The sequence below is a fragment of the Solanum stenotomum genome, chromosome 4, assembly GCF_019186545.1.
Source record: "Solanum stenotomum isolate F172 chromosome 4, ASM1918654v1, whole genome shotgun sequence".
Lineage (NCBI taxonomy): Eukaryota > Viridiplantae > Streptophyta > Magnoliopsida > Solanales > Solanaceae > Solanum > Solanum stenotomum.
Window position 1 is genome coordinate 38,648,891 of NC_064285.1, and position 16,677 is coordinate 38,665,567.

Here is a 16,677-nt window from a genome sequence, read left to right on the forward strand (position 1 = left end):
CTATTGACCAAAGTCAAATTTTGGCCAAAACATAAGATATAAAACACCTAACGGAACAAACAAAAAATGGAAGTCTCAAAACTTGAACCAACCTTCCTGTTAGATAAAAAATGACCATTCGAAGCTAATGACACTGACAGAGTTCTAATCTGAGCACGTTTACCAAAAATATTGACCAAAGTCAAGTTTTGACTCAAATTTAAAAGTTAAAACGCCTAACGACACAAACTGAATATGAAAGTCTCAACACTAGACGTTGATTTACCAAAAAGTTTAACTTCAATTGATAAAATTATCAACTATTCAAATATAAGTTATAATTAATAATTTACCAATAAATTTTATCACAGTTGGTAATAGTTACTATTCAACTAAACATTCATATATAATATTACCAACTAATAATTAATATGTTGGTAAATTTTACCAATGGATTAATGATCGGTTGGTATATTACCAACTATTTTAATGATGTTAGTAATNTACATTTCGTTACTAATTTACCAACACATTTATATTTGGTTGGTAAATTTAGCAACACAATCTTGCCGTTGGTAAATGTTTGGTTAGTAATTCATTGGCAATATGTTAATAAATTATATAAACAATTTTTTGTCATATTTACCAATCGATATATACTTCGTTGGTAATATTACCAACAAAAAGTGTGCGTTAGTAATATTTCAGTTGGTAATCCGTTGATAGAATGTTGCTAAATTTGGCGCCATTTTTTCCCGCCGTATTTACCAACTAAAATACTTAGTTAGTAAGATTTTGGTCGGTAATCTGTTAGAATTTGATTGTTAGGTTTTAAAATATAATTCAGTTAGAAATATGTTGGTAATTTGTTAGTAGAATACTAACCAACTTAAGTTGTTAGTAAAATCTGTTGGCAATTTGGGGTTTTTTTGTAGTGTAGGTGAAATCACCATTAAAATACATGTAACCTATGAGCAAGCAAGACCCAACAACAATATCAACACATATTTTCTAAATCATACCCCAAGAATGGGGGTTTTTAGCCACACATCAAGAAATAACAAAATACACCTAAAATGATACTAAAATCAAATGGGTATAAAAAGTAAACCTTGATTTAAGCAGAGGAAGAAAAATGGAGAAGACCCACTCCCAACTTGGGGAAGATGAAATCCTTCTCTCTTCATGTCTCCCACAAAACCCTTTCCAAACTTGAGACAAAAATATCTAGAAAGTACTATTCTATTGTGAAAATTATAATAATGGTTCGGGACTTCTAAAATTAATAACAAGTTTAGTATTTATAGCCATCAGAAATTCGTGCTGGCAGATAGCTCGGCGAAGTTAGTTTAGTTCACCGAGTGACTCGGTGACTTGCCTATCATCTATCTCATCGCGATTTAGTGCTTGCCTTCAACGTCTTCACATTTTGGACCATTGGGCGGTATAGTCCTACTTCGCGGAACTATTCGGCGAAGCGCCGACTGCTCCTTTCATCACCTTTTTTATCCTCTTCCTTCAGGGCTTTACGTACTAGAAGAAAGGGCAGAGTCTATCCTTTCGGCGAATTGCCAAAGATGCTTGGCGATGCTCAGGCTTCAGCTTCTTTGTTCTTTCTAACCTTTTTGTTCCTTTTTGCGCCTATGTGTCTGTGCTTCCCCTAAAACATCAAATACCTGAAACTTAAGAGTTTTCATCAGATATTGCGACAAATTAAGCATTCGAGGACACAATTTCTATCAAAATAAAGCCCTAAATGAGTCCATTTTGTGGACTCATCAAGCACTATTTGAGACACCCTTGTTGAACTGTTGAACTTGAGATTTACTTGAGGACAAGCAAAAGTTTAAGTTGGGGGTGTTGATGAGTCCACAAAATGGACTCATTTAGGGATATATTTTAATAGAAATTGTGTCCTCAAATGCTTATTTTATCTCAATATCTGATGAAACACCTTAAGTTTCAGGTATTTGAAGTTTGAAGAAAAGAATGGACACTACGTCGCAAAAAGGAACGAAAAAAGAATGAAGAAATGAGGCCTGAGGATCGCCGAGTCCACTTGGCGAGTCGCTGAAGGGTTGTACTTCGCCTTTTGCTCCAATGTGTTGTTCCCTGAAGGAAAGGATCATGCCGGTGGAAAAAGGGAGCAGTCCGTGCATCGCCAAGAAGTTTCGCGAAGCAGTACCATGTCACCCAATGACCCAGAGCACGACGATGCTAAAGGCTGGTGCAAGACGACGATGAACTACACCCAAGGGAGAATCGCCGAGTTGATTGGTGATTCCGAAGAACGACACCGAATGATCCACTGCAACACAAATCTGTGAAAACTATAAATACTAGATGTAGTTTTAGGAGTCGAACAATTATTAGAATTTTCATATAGAATAGTACTTTTTGATATTTTTGTTCTAAGTTTGAGAGGGTTTTGAAGACTTGAGGATCCAAAGGGTTTCATCTTCAAGATTTGGATTTGGGTCTCTTAGATTCTTCAATTTTGTCATGTATCAAGACTTAAATCTTCATACCAAGTTGAATGCAAGCTCAATTTGGTATAAATTTCTATATCTTATACATGTGTGGCTAAAAACCCCGATTCTTGGGGTGTGATTTAGCGAAAATTCCTTAAGATAATTGTTGAGTCTTGCTTGCTGATAGGTTAATCGTAGTTTAATTGTGATTTCCTTTAGTAGTTGTGGATGAATTTAAACTGAAGCAGAATATGGTGCAACTATTGAACTGAAGCAGAATATGGTGCAACTATTGAACTTGAACGGACAATTCATTGGCTTATTGCATAAGGATCCACAAGTGCATATCCATAATTTCCTCTATATCAGTAATACTTAAGCTCCAACTGGAGTGAACTCTGATTATGTAACGCTCACTCTATTCCCCTTCTCTCTACTAAGGGGAGTAAAATGACTGTTGAACTCTAATCCAACGAACTCCATAACATCTTGGGACGATCTTGCACACAAGTTCTTGATAAGGTTTTTCTCATCTGGGAAAACAACTAAGTTAAGAAGTGATATATTGAGTTTCCAACAAAAAGGAGAAGAAAACTTGTACCTGACTTAGGACAAGTTTAAATCTATGTTGTTAAGATGTCCACGCCATCATCAAGCTAACGAGGTGTAGGTCCACATCTTCATTGAAGGGTTGGAAACCCAACACCAAAATTTTACTTCATTCAACTGTAGGAGGACATGCTTTGGAGAAGACATATGCTGAACTGTTCACTCCTTTAAACAAAATTTCACAAGGCAAACCCGAGTGGAATGGAGGAGGAACCAAACTAGTAGTGCAAAAGACTACTAGGATTCTGGAAGTAAATGCAGTTACAGCTTTAACTGCCCAAATTGTTGTGATGCAGCATATGATGAATAAGGACTTTAGCAATATGTCATTAGGACAACAACAAGCTCAGGTAAATGTGCTGCAACAACCACCAACATAGTGTGAGATTTGTGGGGTGGAGACCACAATGCAGTGGGGTGGAGACCACAATGCAGAGGTGTGTGGAGCAAACCCAAATTCAGTCAACTTCGTAGGGATTGCACAACGAGGAGGAGATCATAAAAATTATGGTAACTCCTACAATTCTAGTTGGCGAAATCATCCAAGTTTTTCTTGGGGAAGAAATCAGAATCAGGCGCAAGGTCAAAATCAATATAGACCCTAGGGGAATGCAAGGGTTATCAACAACAGGGCTAGCGGGATCAGCCTAATAACCAGCAAGGCAGTATGAGTACTTACGATATGTTGAAGAAAATTATGGCCGATCAAGCTCAAGTAGTCGTTGATGTGAGAAATAATCAATTATCAACTCATAACTTGGAGAAACAATTTGGGCAATATGCTAGTGCCCAAAACTCATGTCCTCAAAAGATGTTTGCCGAGAAATGTTGATCCTAATCCAAGGCAAGTGAATGCAGTGGGTACTTGAAGTTGGTTGGAGCCGGAGGAATTGGCTCCAAAGAAGAGAAATAGTGAACCTTCAGCCAAAGAGAGCAACACCAAGGACAGTTAGCAGGATGCACAAAAAGAAATAGTACAACCAATAGTGAAACCACCTCCGCCATTTTCTCAAAATTTTAAAAAGAATAATCGGGATGAGTGTTTTTGTAAGTTGCTGTCTCTCTCTTCAAACAAGATTATATTTATTTTCCTATTGTAGATGTTTTGTAGAGAATACCTAGGTATGCTCAGTATCTGAAGGAGATCATGGCAAACAAGAGGAGGCTGAAGAAGTATGAAACAATGGCAATTACTGAAGAGTGCATCTCTAGATTTCAAAATAAGTTGCCCACCAAACTCAAAGATCTGGGAAACTTTAAGATTCAGATCACCATAGAGCAGAGCATTCATGCACGAGGATTAGGTGATCTAGGGCAAACTATAAACCTGATGCCAACATCACTGTACAAGAAATTAGGGTTAGGTAGTCCTAAACCTACCACCATTATCTTGCAGTTGGCAAATTGTCTAGTAGCTAAACCAGAAGGTGTTTTGGAGCATGTCATGGTCTAGGTGGGATCATTGATATTCTCAGTGTATTTTGTGGTGCTAAACGTTGAGCCAGATTCTGAGGTTTGGTTCATTCATGGGAGACTTTCTTAGCCACTGGGCGTGATATGATAGATGTAGCAGCTGGTCATATGACCATGAAGGTGCATGATAAAGTGAAGGTATTTGATGTATACGAAGCGTTCAAACTGTCAGTTGTGTATGAAGAGATATTTTCCATAATAGTAATAGATCTTGCAACAAATGCTCATTACATCGTATCCAAGGACCCTCTAGAATGTCTGTTAGTGAGGCATGATATTTATGGGGATGCTGAAGCACAAAAAATGGTGCAGTTCATGGATGTTTCGAGTGTGGGCATATAAAGAGATCATTAGGAGCCATTGAATAGCGTTTTGGGTCCTCCACCCAAGCATCCGATTGAAGAAGTACACAAACTTTAACTAAAAACGTTACCATCTCACATAATGTATGCATTTTTGAGAGAACATAAGACCTTACCTATGAATTTGTCTGAACTACAGGTTGAAACAAAATTGAGTATATTAAAAAAAAAGGCAGCTCTAGGCTGGCAGATGTCTGACCTTAACGGGATAAATCCAACATTGTGTATGGACAAAGATCTACTTGAAGGAAGGCCACAAGCTGAGTGCACAACACCAGCGCAGATTTAATCAACTCATGAAGGATGTGGTAAGGAAAGAAGTAATCAAGTGGATGGATGCAAGGATAGTGTACCCCATATCAGATAGCAAATGGGTGAGTCATGTACAATGTTTGCCCAAAAAGGGAGGTATGAATGTGGTGACAAATGATAAGAATGAACTGATTCCCAAAAGGACAGTAACTGGATGGCGTATTTGCATGGATTATCGAAAGCTAAATGAGGCCACCATAAAGGACCATTACCCTATGCCTTTCACTGATCAAATGTTAGACAGACTGGCAGGGCATGAGTATTATTATTTTCTGGATGGCTACTCAGGTTATAATTAGATTGTTATTGCACTAGAGGATCAAAAGAAGACAAACTTGTACATATGACATTTATGCATTCAAACATAGAGAAAAGGACCAAAATTGTACTTTGTCTTTGCCTTAAGACTCAAAATGATCCTCATCCTTTCACAAGGAGCACTAATAGTCCTTCTTCTATGTAAAATTGCTACAGTTTTAGTCTTCCTAACCTTTTTCGTCTATTTATAACATTTAGCTCCTTTTTGTCTATTCATTAAGCAACACTGAAGGTTAAATATTAAGTTTACCAAATGAATTAATTTTGACTAGCAGGATCTATGTTATTCACAATTAAAAACACCCTCTGATATTGGTTCCATTTATCTATCTATAGATATACTAAAAAAATAATACTTAGTTTCTCACTTGATATCAGGATATTCATCTTGAAGTCCAACTATGTTAAAATCATGCCGCGTAGGGTTCCATTTGGTTTTCATACCCAAGGCTCGAATCTGAAATCTTTGGTTAAGAGAGAAACAACTTTATCCACTACACTACATCCTTTGGTTGTATAGATATACTAAATCCTTTGTCTAGAATTTTAGAAACATGCTTCAAGTCTAAAACAAGAGCGTGTTAGTATCAATTAAGCATAAAATTATGATTTAATAATTATTATCAAGTTATGATTACTCGTTAAGAAAAATAATAAATCGTTATTGAATTGATAATTCACAAAATAATAATAACAACAATCTAAACCATTATTGAATTGTAGGTTCTTCGAATCGGTTCATTAAGAAACAACCTTTCTACTTGTGAAGGTAGATGTAGGATGTTTGCAGACTCTATCCTTTCCATATCCCACTTATGATAATAAGCCTCCTTGGATATGTTTAGAAAGTGTAGCCTTTTCATATACTATCACTCGTAGCCCTTTGAGCATATAGCCTTTTGTTGGTAGCGACATTTTCACCAAATACCAGTTTATTGAATCCCTAAGTTGTTTCACCCTTCTTTCCTAAGAAATGTCGCATAGACTCTTTGAAATGAGTAAAAATGAAAGTGAACAGGCTCACCGAGAAGTCGAACAACTTTTCAGTAACCCAGGGTGATCCGACCCCTTTGATGTTGTTTTCGCTGTATAGCATGTGGTTTAATTCGATACAACGCGCAAAACCTTACCAGCCCTTGACATATGAACAAGAAAACATGTCCTTAACGAGATGGTACTTACTTTCAAATCTTTTTCTTAATAGATCTCTTTTTGTTCCTCAATATTCCGAGAATACGGCATTGTATTATTGTAAGTTCTCTGTTCCAAACATTTACTGAGTGATCCATAAGATCATTTGGCGAGGTTCAGCCCTCAGCGTGGGGATCTTTCTGGAAATCAAAATTGTTTTTGTTGAGGAACGAAGTAGCCTGTTGCTTACCCTCTAGGTATAGGGAGGGAGTCTTCTACAAGTCGTATTACTGGTCGATGACCTGATTTTGTATAGCCACAAGGCAATGAAAAAGCCCTTAGTGAAAGAATGGTACTCCTAAAAAAATTATATATATAATAATATAAATAATAATAAGAATAATAATAATAATAATAATAATAATAATAATATTGGTTTATGGAATAAAGAAATGGGGGGCAATTCGCGAAATGATGTGAGTCACTTGTGATAGCATTATAGAGAGAAGGTTGATAAATGATGATAAGGGTGATTATGTCTAAAATGTATGCAATGCTTAGGGGAGTATAAGTCACTACTATATGAATTTACTACTCATCCCTTAGCCGACATGACAAGCTAAAAAAGTCCTACCTGATTCTTTTCAAAACACTCTAAATTAGTGGAGATGTACACAATGGGCAAGCCTATGGTTCTCTGTGGATACATGTGAAATTGTCTTTTTGAGTGTGAGTGTTCTTTAATGCCAAAGTCCTCAATTTATGTTCAGTCTATTGATTTGAGTGTGTGGATTATTCCTTTGCATGAAGGGAACTTGTTTTTTGAAATATGGGTGATATGTGATGGCAAACATGAAGTTTTACGCTTTGGTTACAAAAAGTTGTTGAATCAGTACTTAAGTTATATGATGTCTGAAAGTTGCCAAGGCCAAGTGTAGATGAGAACACGCATGTATTGAATTGATAAAAGATCCTTGAAAGTAATTGGTGTATGCACAAATGTCGGTATTTGTGAGTCTAGGACTAGTATGGTAAGTTGTTCGAGGAAGAACAAAGCTCTATGTTTAGGGTGGCGATCTTGGGCGTATTTGTATGCTTAGGAACCAAATAACACCCATGATTTTGCCAAGTTTGGGATTATATTTGCTAATTGTAGTACTGTCGAGTCTTATTAACTCATGTGGACTAACCAATATGATTAGTTGTGCAGCTGAGGATAAAAGAAGAAATAAGTGCTAAAACGGGCACCGGGAAGCAAGAGGGGATCCATGCAAAAGACCAATAAGAAAGTGAAATGAAAATGATGAACAAGGCAACTATGTATCCTCTCTGCGTCGTGGATAGGACATTTAGTATTTGTTGGAGGATTGACGTTGGAGGCAGAAGACTCTGTATGCGGAGAGGAAAATTTTGCATACAACTGGATTCTTGAAGGCTCTCCCCGTCGCAGACCTTGGTGCAAGATTGGCTAGTTTCAATTAAATATAAATAGACTTCGATTTTTATTTTATTATTTATTCTTTTTCTGGGTATTGGAGAATGACTACTTTGGGTGTTTTTGCATCTGTTCTTAGGGTACATTCCTAAACTTTATTTTATTTTATCTCTTTATATTATTTAAACATTAAAAAATTAAGAATCGTGATATAAGTAGCAAATTTCCCTTGTTCTAAGGCTGTAGATACTGGATGATTGTGTTTTATTGAGTTTTATGGATTATAGTTAATTATCATATGAATCAATCTTTTGTTCTTGTTTTAGTATTTCGTGCTTGATCACCACAAAAATAAATGTCTTGTCCAAGTTGAACTTGGGAGAGGAATAAGAGGATAGAATGTGGGGAAAAAGAAGCGGGAGCGTGATTTTCTCTAGATTTAGAGTTGATTTTGATCTAGGATAGGGATATACCTAGAAACCTTGCTCGGTTAATAGACATGACGAAATAGTAATGCTTGGTAATTGGTTCAGCTTATCCCCGCTCAACGATGTTGTTAGGCTGCCAACTATCGTAGGCGGTTAGAGGCCGGGGGACCATAATCATATAATTAATCATGTAATTATTGATTCAATAGTTAATTAATATCCATTTTACAAGATAGAATGCATGAATTCTTTAGTCAGCTGCAACCCTGGAATTTCCCTAGTTATTGTTTGAACCCTCTTGAAATTGAATCGTATTAGTTAATTTTATAATTAGATTATTCAGCATATAAAATCCACTTCACCATTCTTTATAATACATGTTTCAAATTGAAAGTATTGGAAATATTGAATAAATCTAATCTTGAGTCCATGTGGGTACAATCAAGAGCTACTTTGATACTTGCATGACCACGTACAGTTCCGTGTTCGTTTGGGCACAAAAAAGAATATAAAATGTTTACTACTAAACCACAAGCAAATGGATCAAAGAAGAGGTCAGAAATCAATAAAAAGGGGAACCAACTAAAAGGACAACATTAGGCCCCAATCATACCACTCCAGTCCTTAGCCGAGCATAGCTAGGACCAACTTACGGCTACTTCTAGCCACTAAGGTCACAAGCACCAACACCAGACCACAGGCAAATCATAAGTACAAGGGGTATAAATCACAACCTAAAGCATCTAAGTTCTAACCTAGTCTAAGGCCACAATGTGTCAATCCTAACGAGGATAAGTAAGATCATCCACACCACAAGCGAAGCTACAACCATAAGCTAAGGATTCTAACTCCCACAATAAGCCCAAGGCTATGGACTCAAGAAAGTCTGGAGTGAAAAAAATGAGGGCTAATACCCGGATGCAATCCACAATCACATGTAATCTATACTAAGCATTATCTAAGAAGCCCAATCAAGAAAGTAGACGGAGGCCTATCTCAATGCCTATAGGCTGCTTTTGATTTCCTCTGTGTGTGTCTATCTAGTTATCTTCAATTTCTTGTCTTTCAATTTCCGCATTTTATTGTAGTTCCCTTTTGAGAATTACATCATTACAAAATCGAATTCGGGCGAGTAGAACTCCCGAAACTGATCTTAGTGTGAACGGGTAGTTTTTGATTGTCATGAGTAAAAGGTGTGTTGTGAAATGGGGGTTTGAAACTCTAATTTTGACTCTCTGTCTCGATGCAAACCACTAGGGCGGGAGTTATTCTTCCAGGGCGGGGCCACTGTGGTGGGTTGGGTCCTGCTACGGCAGTCCAGTCAAGCTTACTTGTCTTAGTGGGAGTAGATAAGTGGAATCACATCTATTTTTGGGTCGTGACTTTATTGAAATTTCGCTAACTACTAACCAAATTTAAAAATTTATAATTGGTATTTCTTGTCATATTATAAAGATTTATTTATAATTTTTGTATTATATTACTCATTCCAGATATGTTTTTTCGAAAATGTTGATCGTTCCAACCGATCTATAAATATTAATATGGATCACACGTGCAACGCACGAGCCTAGAAACCAGTATTTAATAAAACTCAGAAGCTCAAAGTGCAAAGTTGGACTATCACTTTACCCCTACAATAAATAAAATATACAATTAATTAAACATAAAATAATATCATATATATTATACTATATACTAGACATAATATATAAATGTGTCTTTCAACTGCAGTTATGCCCTTCAACTTTGGTTGTGCATAACAAGGTCCTTAAGCTTATATAAAATTGAACAAATAGACACATTTGTCTTAAATGACATCATACATGACAATTTTGTGTCCCATGTGACATCCTACATAACAATTTTGTGTCCTATTTGACATCCTACATGTATTATGTCACGTGGGACGTGTGTATCTACTTATTCAATTTTATACAAGTTTAAGTGTCTACTTTTGCACACTCATAATTTGAGGGCATAAATGTTAGGTGAAGCCAAGTTAAAGGGCATACTTATGTATTATATATGAATACTAAATGTGGGAAGTTGTTAAGTCAAAAGTTGAATCAACTTTTAAACTCAGTTAAATGAGAAAGACATTAAGAACGATGATAATGAAAATATCATAGTTTCAAGACCCTTCATTTCTAAAATTTAAATTTTATAACTCTTATCTTTTCATTTTCTCATATTGAATTAAGGGAAGAGTTGATCTAGCAAATTATAAATAAAAATATTGGACAATATGAGATAAATCATAAGAAATAGTAGTTTTCAATTGTTGATTTCAAATTTTCTACTTTTATTTAATTTCTTCTTCATATGTGTATTATCACATTTAATTGTATTTTTGTTTTTGATTTTTATCCTCTCTCAAATTTTGTGACACCATAATCGCTTGAAAAAAATATAATCGTGATTATATGTGAGAAGTTCGATGATTCATTATATTTGTTTGTTAAGAATTTATTATTTCTGTAAAATAAAAAAATATTATGTTCCATGATATCAATTTCTAAACTTTTAAAATTAATGGACTATGTGAAAGATGTAATGAATACATTATTGTTTGGGATAAACGTGTAACACACATCTCCAGAAACTAGTAAATAACATAAGTATCAATTGTGATATGTAAAATTCCTTAAGCACCACATATGTCTTGTTATTATTTTTGTCGGTCAGGTAGTTTCTCTTTGACAGAGTCTTCTTTGTCCCTTGTTGTTTCACTTCCATCATGTTATTCAAATATCTCGTTTTTTATTATCACCTATAAATTCACTTTGTTTTCTTAAAAATGATTGAAAATTAAACATTTATTGTAGAATACAATGAGCAAGCTCAACAGAAAATTCTCGCCTACAAAATCTAAATTATTTCCCTAAATATTAATAGTCCAAAGTTGAAGATAAATTATGACAGTTCCTGAATTAAGTAAATAAATATAAATCATGATTAATAATGTCAGTAGGTCAAAAATGAATTTAAACTTTGTACTCTAGTACTTCCAATAAGGTATGATCAAACTCACCTAAAAAATCACGTAGAGTCAAAAGAAAATAAAATACTTAATAGTATATAGGTCAATTGTAAAATGTTTAAATGAATTAATTACATGTCATGAATAACTAGCTATGTATCATGAATAAAATTAATTAAAATCTTATGATTCACCTTCATCTCCATCTCCACATCAAAATAGTTTGAAAGAATGAATATTATTCAATTGTCAAATGTTAATTTCTTGAATTCGTAGATACTTTGTTGTTGTTGTTTGTGTTGTAGTTGTTGCTATTGCTTTTCAAGTCGTTCCTCCTCGAAAGAGACCTGATGCTCCTTTAATTTTCCTTTTTGCTTTCACAACATTCTTTAGAATTCTCGTTCTGTAACACCTTCTTAAAACTTTCCACTTTATTTTCTTGGAGTGACTAGAAATAAAAAATGTATTTAGTAATAAAAGGACCAGGGTCAATGACTTATCCAAATTCAAAATTTCATGTAAGCAATTTGTAACACACCAGAAATTTTTTGAGGTAAGACACCAACCATCCTTCTTTGTAAGTAGGATTTTTTCGAGGAATTTAAAATTTCTTCAGTGTTAAGGTCACTAGATGTAAGACCTAGAATTAGAAAGAAAATATTTTTGGAAAGAGTAAATTTGGATATTTTGGTAAGTTATGCTAAGTATGAGTTTTGGGTCAATTTCAAACGATCATAACTTTTGGTACATGAAGTTAGGTCACTCATAAGTTATCAAATGAAAGTTCTTGAAATCCTCTTTCCAACACCACCAAGTTTTCTAATTATCGAGCTCGTATGAAGGAGATATGCTCGTTTGAAGTCAAGTTGTCTAGTTTAGGAAAGTTACCCAAAAATATGAAGGGTATTTTGGTCTTTTCCTTACCCAATCAACTTAAGAAAAATCTGATTTCGGTCAGTTTTCATAAATCCAAATATGCTTACGGGTTTAGAAGAAAGTTCATTCTAGTCATTCCTATATTCTTTTAATGTTTTGGGTCAACTTCAAATGACCATAAGTTTTAGCATAGGATGAGTTAGGAGACCCGTAAGATATCAAATGAAAGGTCTTGGACTCCTTTTCCAGCGCCGCTGAGTTTGCTAATTTTTGAGCTCGTTTGAGTCAAGTCATTGATGAGTCCACAAATTGGACTCATTTAAGGCTTTATTTTGAAAGAAATAGTGTTCTCGAATGCTTATTTTGTCTAAATATCTGATGAAAACTCTTAAGTTTCAGGTATTTGAAGTTTTAGTGGAAGCATGGACACTTAGGTGCAAAAAGAAACAAAAATGCTGAAAGAATGAAGAAGCTGAAGCCTGAGCATCGCCAAGCACCTTTGGCGATTCACTCAAAGGACAGACTCCGTCCCTTTGTTCGGGTATGTGAAGCCCCGAAGGAAGAGGATCAAAAAGGCGATGAAAGGAGAAGTTGGCGCTTCGTCGAATAGTTTCGTGAAGCAGTACTATACCACCCAACGGTCTAGAACGTGAAGGTGTTGAAGGCAAGCACTAAACGGCGATGAGACAGAAGAAGGGTGAGTCGCTGAGTCATTCGGCGAACTCTACTAACCTCACCGAACTATCCGCCAACACTAATTTATGATGGCTATAAATACTAAAATTTTTATTAATTTATAAGATTTCCGAACCATTGTTCTTGTCTTAGAATAGAATAGTACTTTTTAGATATTTTTCTCTCAAGTATGGAGAGGGTTTTGTGGGAGACTTGAAGAAAGAAGGATTTCATCTTCCCCTAGTTGGAAGTGGGTCTTCTCTATTCTTCTTCCTTTGCTTAAATTAAGGTTTAATTTCTTATACCCATTTGATTTTGTATCATTTAACGTGTATTTTGTTATTTCTTGATGTATGGCTAAGTCCCCCTATTCTTGGGGTGCGATTTAGCAAATATGTGTTGATATTGTTGTTGAGTCTTGCTTGTTGATAGAGTAGATGTATTTTAATGGTGATTTCACCTAGTGGTTGTGGTTTTATTTAATGGGTTTGTAGTTGCAAATACAAAACCACCCATGTGTTTTTCGACTTGCCCGAGAGGGAGGTCGCGAAACCGAGACCACTAGACTGATGGCCAAAGGAGTGGGTCGACATGATGTTCAGCTTGAGAGGGTGAGCCCTAGTCCCATATCCTAACATTCAGCTTGAGAGAGTGAGTGGGGTAAGGCGTAAGTTGGTCTTCAAGCGGTAAATGTGTGTCCGAGAGGAACCCATTTGAAATGGGGTACGTTTCCCGAGAGGGAACTTATTTCCACCTAAAGCTTAGCCTAGTCACTATTATCTTGCAAATTTCCTATTGAAATCATGTACCCAACGGTTTATCTCAACTTGTATTGCGGTCACACCCCAAGAACATTTTCCTATACTTGATTTTCTTGTTAATTTTTTGTTGTTTTTACTACTTGTGACAAAACCCCTAATCGATATTTGACACTTTTGTGTCGCCCCCTTTAATTTACTATATTTTTAATCGTTAATGCCTTTAACTACGACTAACTTGAGCTAAATTGTATTTTTCTATCAATTCTCAGAACCACTCCCTTGGGACACGACCCCAACCGTTAGTTGGGTTACTATACTATCGACGATCGTAGACACTCGAACCGTAGGTTAGTATCGTTGGTCATGATAAGCATCAAAATGGTGCCACTGCCGGGGAGTGGTGTTATTTGAGAATTTTAAGATTAGTAGATTTTTTATTCTTCTTAGTCGTGGTCTACTTACCTAATTTTTAGTTTTTTCTGGTTTGTTTGTGTGTTGAGACAAGATAATGAGTATACATGATGGGGATGGTGAACCAATGGAGCGCCTCCCAGTAGAAGTGATGAGATTCAGAGATCACATCCTGAACATCAATCATCTAGGAGGAGAACCTTTTCATTAGTCGTGGCTAAGGTTTAAAACACTATTGATACAATGCCAAACTCATGAAATCCCTTATTTAGTTCTACTGGAATGCTTCTATAGGGGTTTAAGTCCCGGAAATAGAGAGTTAATCGATCGACTTATGTCAGGCGGTCGCGATAAATACTCCTATGAGACCGCAACCAAATTCCTTGACCTCGTGGCTAAAACCAACAAGGATACTGAGAAGGACCAGCATTTAATCATTTTTCTAGGTCAGATGAACAACTTGCCCCAAAAGATCGAGGAACTGGAAGTGATGTCCAAAGAGAAGAGCCAATGCAGACTACCTAATGAGCAGGGTAGATCAATGGACATTGAAAATAAACATATCGAAGATATGTTATTAACCAACCTTCAAAAGCTAAATGAGCAAGATAGAGTGCTTGAGAAGATTAGAGAAAATGTAGACGCGCTAAATCAGATGAGCAGTTCTCACTCTAGATCTATCCAACTAATTAAAACTCTCTTGGGTCACATAATGCCTGATGTCCGTTAGGCACAAGACAAGGGGTGGCCAAATGATGTTTTGGCCAACTCCAAAAGTGAAAGTTAGGTGCTCACCTACGTCGTGGCACGACGTTAACTAAGGCATTGTTTGGGAGGCAACCCAAAACCCTTAACTACTTTAAATTTGTTATTTTTGAAATAAAGGTGTTTTGATTTTGTAGGAATGAAGCATGAAAAGTTTGTGAAAAGTACAAGATGAATTACTCAAATCCAATTGGTGAAACGCCAATTAGGTCGGCGACTGCTACAAAGACCGTTGTTTGGATTCTCACTTTGGTTAAGGGTCCTGTAAAACTCGGCGAGGTAGATGAACACTCGGCGGATCGCCGAGTAGCTATGTAAATCCCAATAAAGTCGCCAAATGGGTTAGATCTAGATGGGATTTATGAAACTACGAGCCTTGACTTTCAACCTTTTTACATACCCCTCACTCTCGATTCTCGCAAAAATTGCACCTACTTAGTATTTTCAGAATTTTTGCAAATCTTGCACGAAGAAGAAAGCCACCCCAAAATAGAACAAAAGGGATTACAATGAGAAAGGATGAAGATACATTCAGAAACAAAGTTGCTAAACTTTCAAAAACTTGCGAGAAAGGGAAGGGCAAACACAAGGCCTTTGAATTATCAGACAGGGCTGAGCGGCGAGTTAAGAGGTGGAATGATTCACCCAGGACCAGGACTCCCCAGCCTACAATTACTGCACCTCCTGTTCCAGCACTGACATTGTTATTAGCATGTCTCGTACAACATCCTCAGCCTAAATCAAATCGAGAAAAGGTTGAGGGGTTGAGGAAAATTCTAGAAGAAAAGCGTCTGTACATAGACGGGGTTATAGATAGATACCTAGAGATAATGGAGTATCTGAGATACCACAAGTTCCAAATCTTCACTAAACCCCGTGGCCCTTATATTCCAAACTGGGTAAGAGAGTTCTACAGTGCATATAGTGCACTAATACCCCAGCAAAAGCAACTAGCAGCAGCCTTCAGAAAAGTAAGCTATGTGGTTGTCAGAGGCAGGAGAGTAAAGTGTGATAATGAGGAAATCAACACAGTCTTGGGCATGCCCACAAATATTGGGGTTCACTGCCAGTATCTGCTTCGAACAAAGAAGCTGGAAGAGATCAAATAGTGGTTAACCCCACTAATTGCGGATGAAACTCAAAAGTGGGCGACGAAAGGAGTTTCAATTGAAAAGAAAGAACTAAATATAGCCACAAGGTTCTGGTTTAGTTTTATTAGCAGCGCAATTATGCCATTCCAAAATGAGTCGATTATTTGCCTTGCCAAGGCAGCCTGCCTGGGTTGCGTCATAGAAGAGACTCAGATAAACTTGGGTACAATCATTGCTTCAGAAATACTCATGCGTGCAAGACAGAGCTGAACCTCACTTCCATATCTAGTCTTGATCACAGAATTGTGCAAACGAGCCCAGGTGCCTCGGGATATCAAGAAAGATGTAGAAGTGATGTCCATAGCCTCCACTAATATCCGAAGGATTGAAGCTGAGTTTCTTAAGGATAAGGCAGAAAGGAAAAAGGCTACATCGATGAAGCTAGTAAACACAGAATCATCACCTGCAGAGACACATATGCCTACTCCGACCCTTGGACCTTCAGGTATATCCATTTCCACTATTACTCACACTGATTCTCCATATTATTTTGTTGCTGCATGATCGCCAAAACCCACCATAGTAGCTGCTGATTCT

The 16,677-nt window shown here is 36.5% G+C and overlaps 1 protein-coding gene across 1 annotated transcript; it reads left to right on the forward strand.

The window, feature by feature from the left end:
- The first annotated feature begins 5,190 nt into the window (after positions 1–5,190).
- Positions 5,191–14,954, forward strand: LOC125861486 (uncharacterized). The gene is made up of 3 exons (XM_049541373.1): positions 5,191–5,494; positions 11,807–11,906; positions 14,519–14,954. Exons 1-3 carry the CDS (start codon positions 5,191–5,193, stop codon positions 14,952–14,954), a joined length of 840 nt encoding a protein of 279 aa, XP_049397330.1.
- The last annotated feature ends 1,723 nt before the right edge of the window (positions 14,955–16,677 follow it).

Coding starts and splice junctions, on each gene's coding strand:
- LOC125861486 (XM_049541373.1), top strand. CDS start 5,191: ATGAAGGATGTGGTAAGGAAAGAAGTAATCAAGTGGATGGATGCAAGG. Junction 5,495..11,806: donor TTTTCTGGATGGCTACTCAG/GTTATAATTAGA, acceptor TTTGTGTTGTAG/TTGTTGCTATTGCTTTTCAA. Junction 11,907..14,518: donor TTCTTTAGAATTCTCGTTCT/GTAACACCTTCT, acceptor ATGCTTCTATAG/GGGTTTAAGTCCCGGAAATA.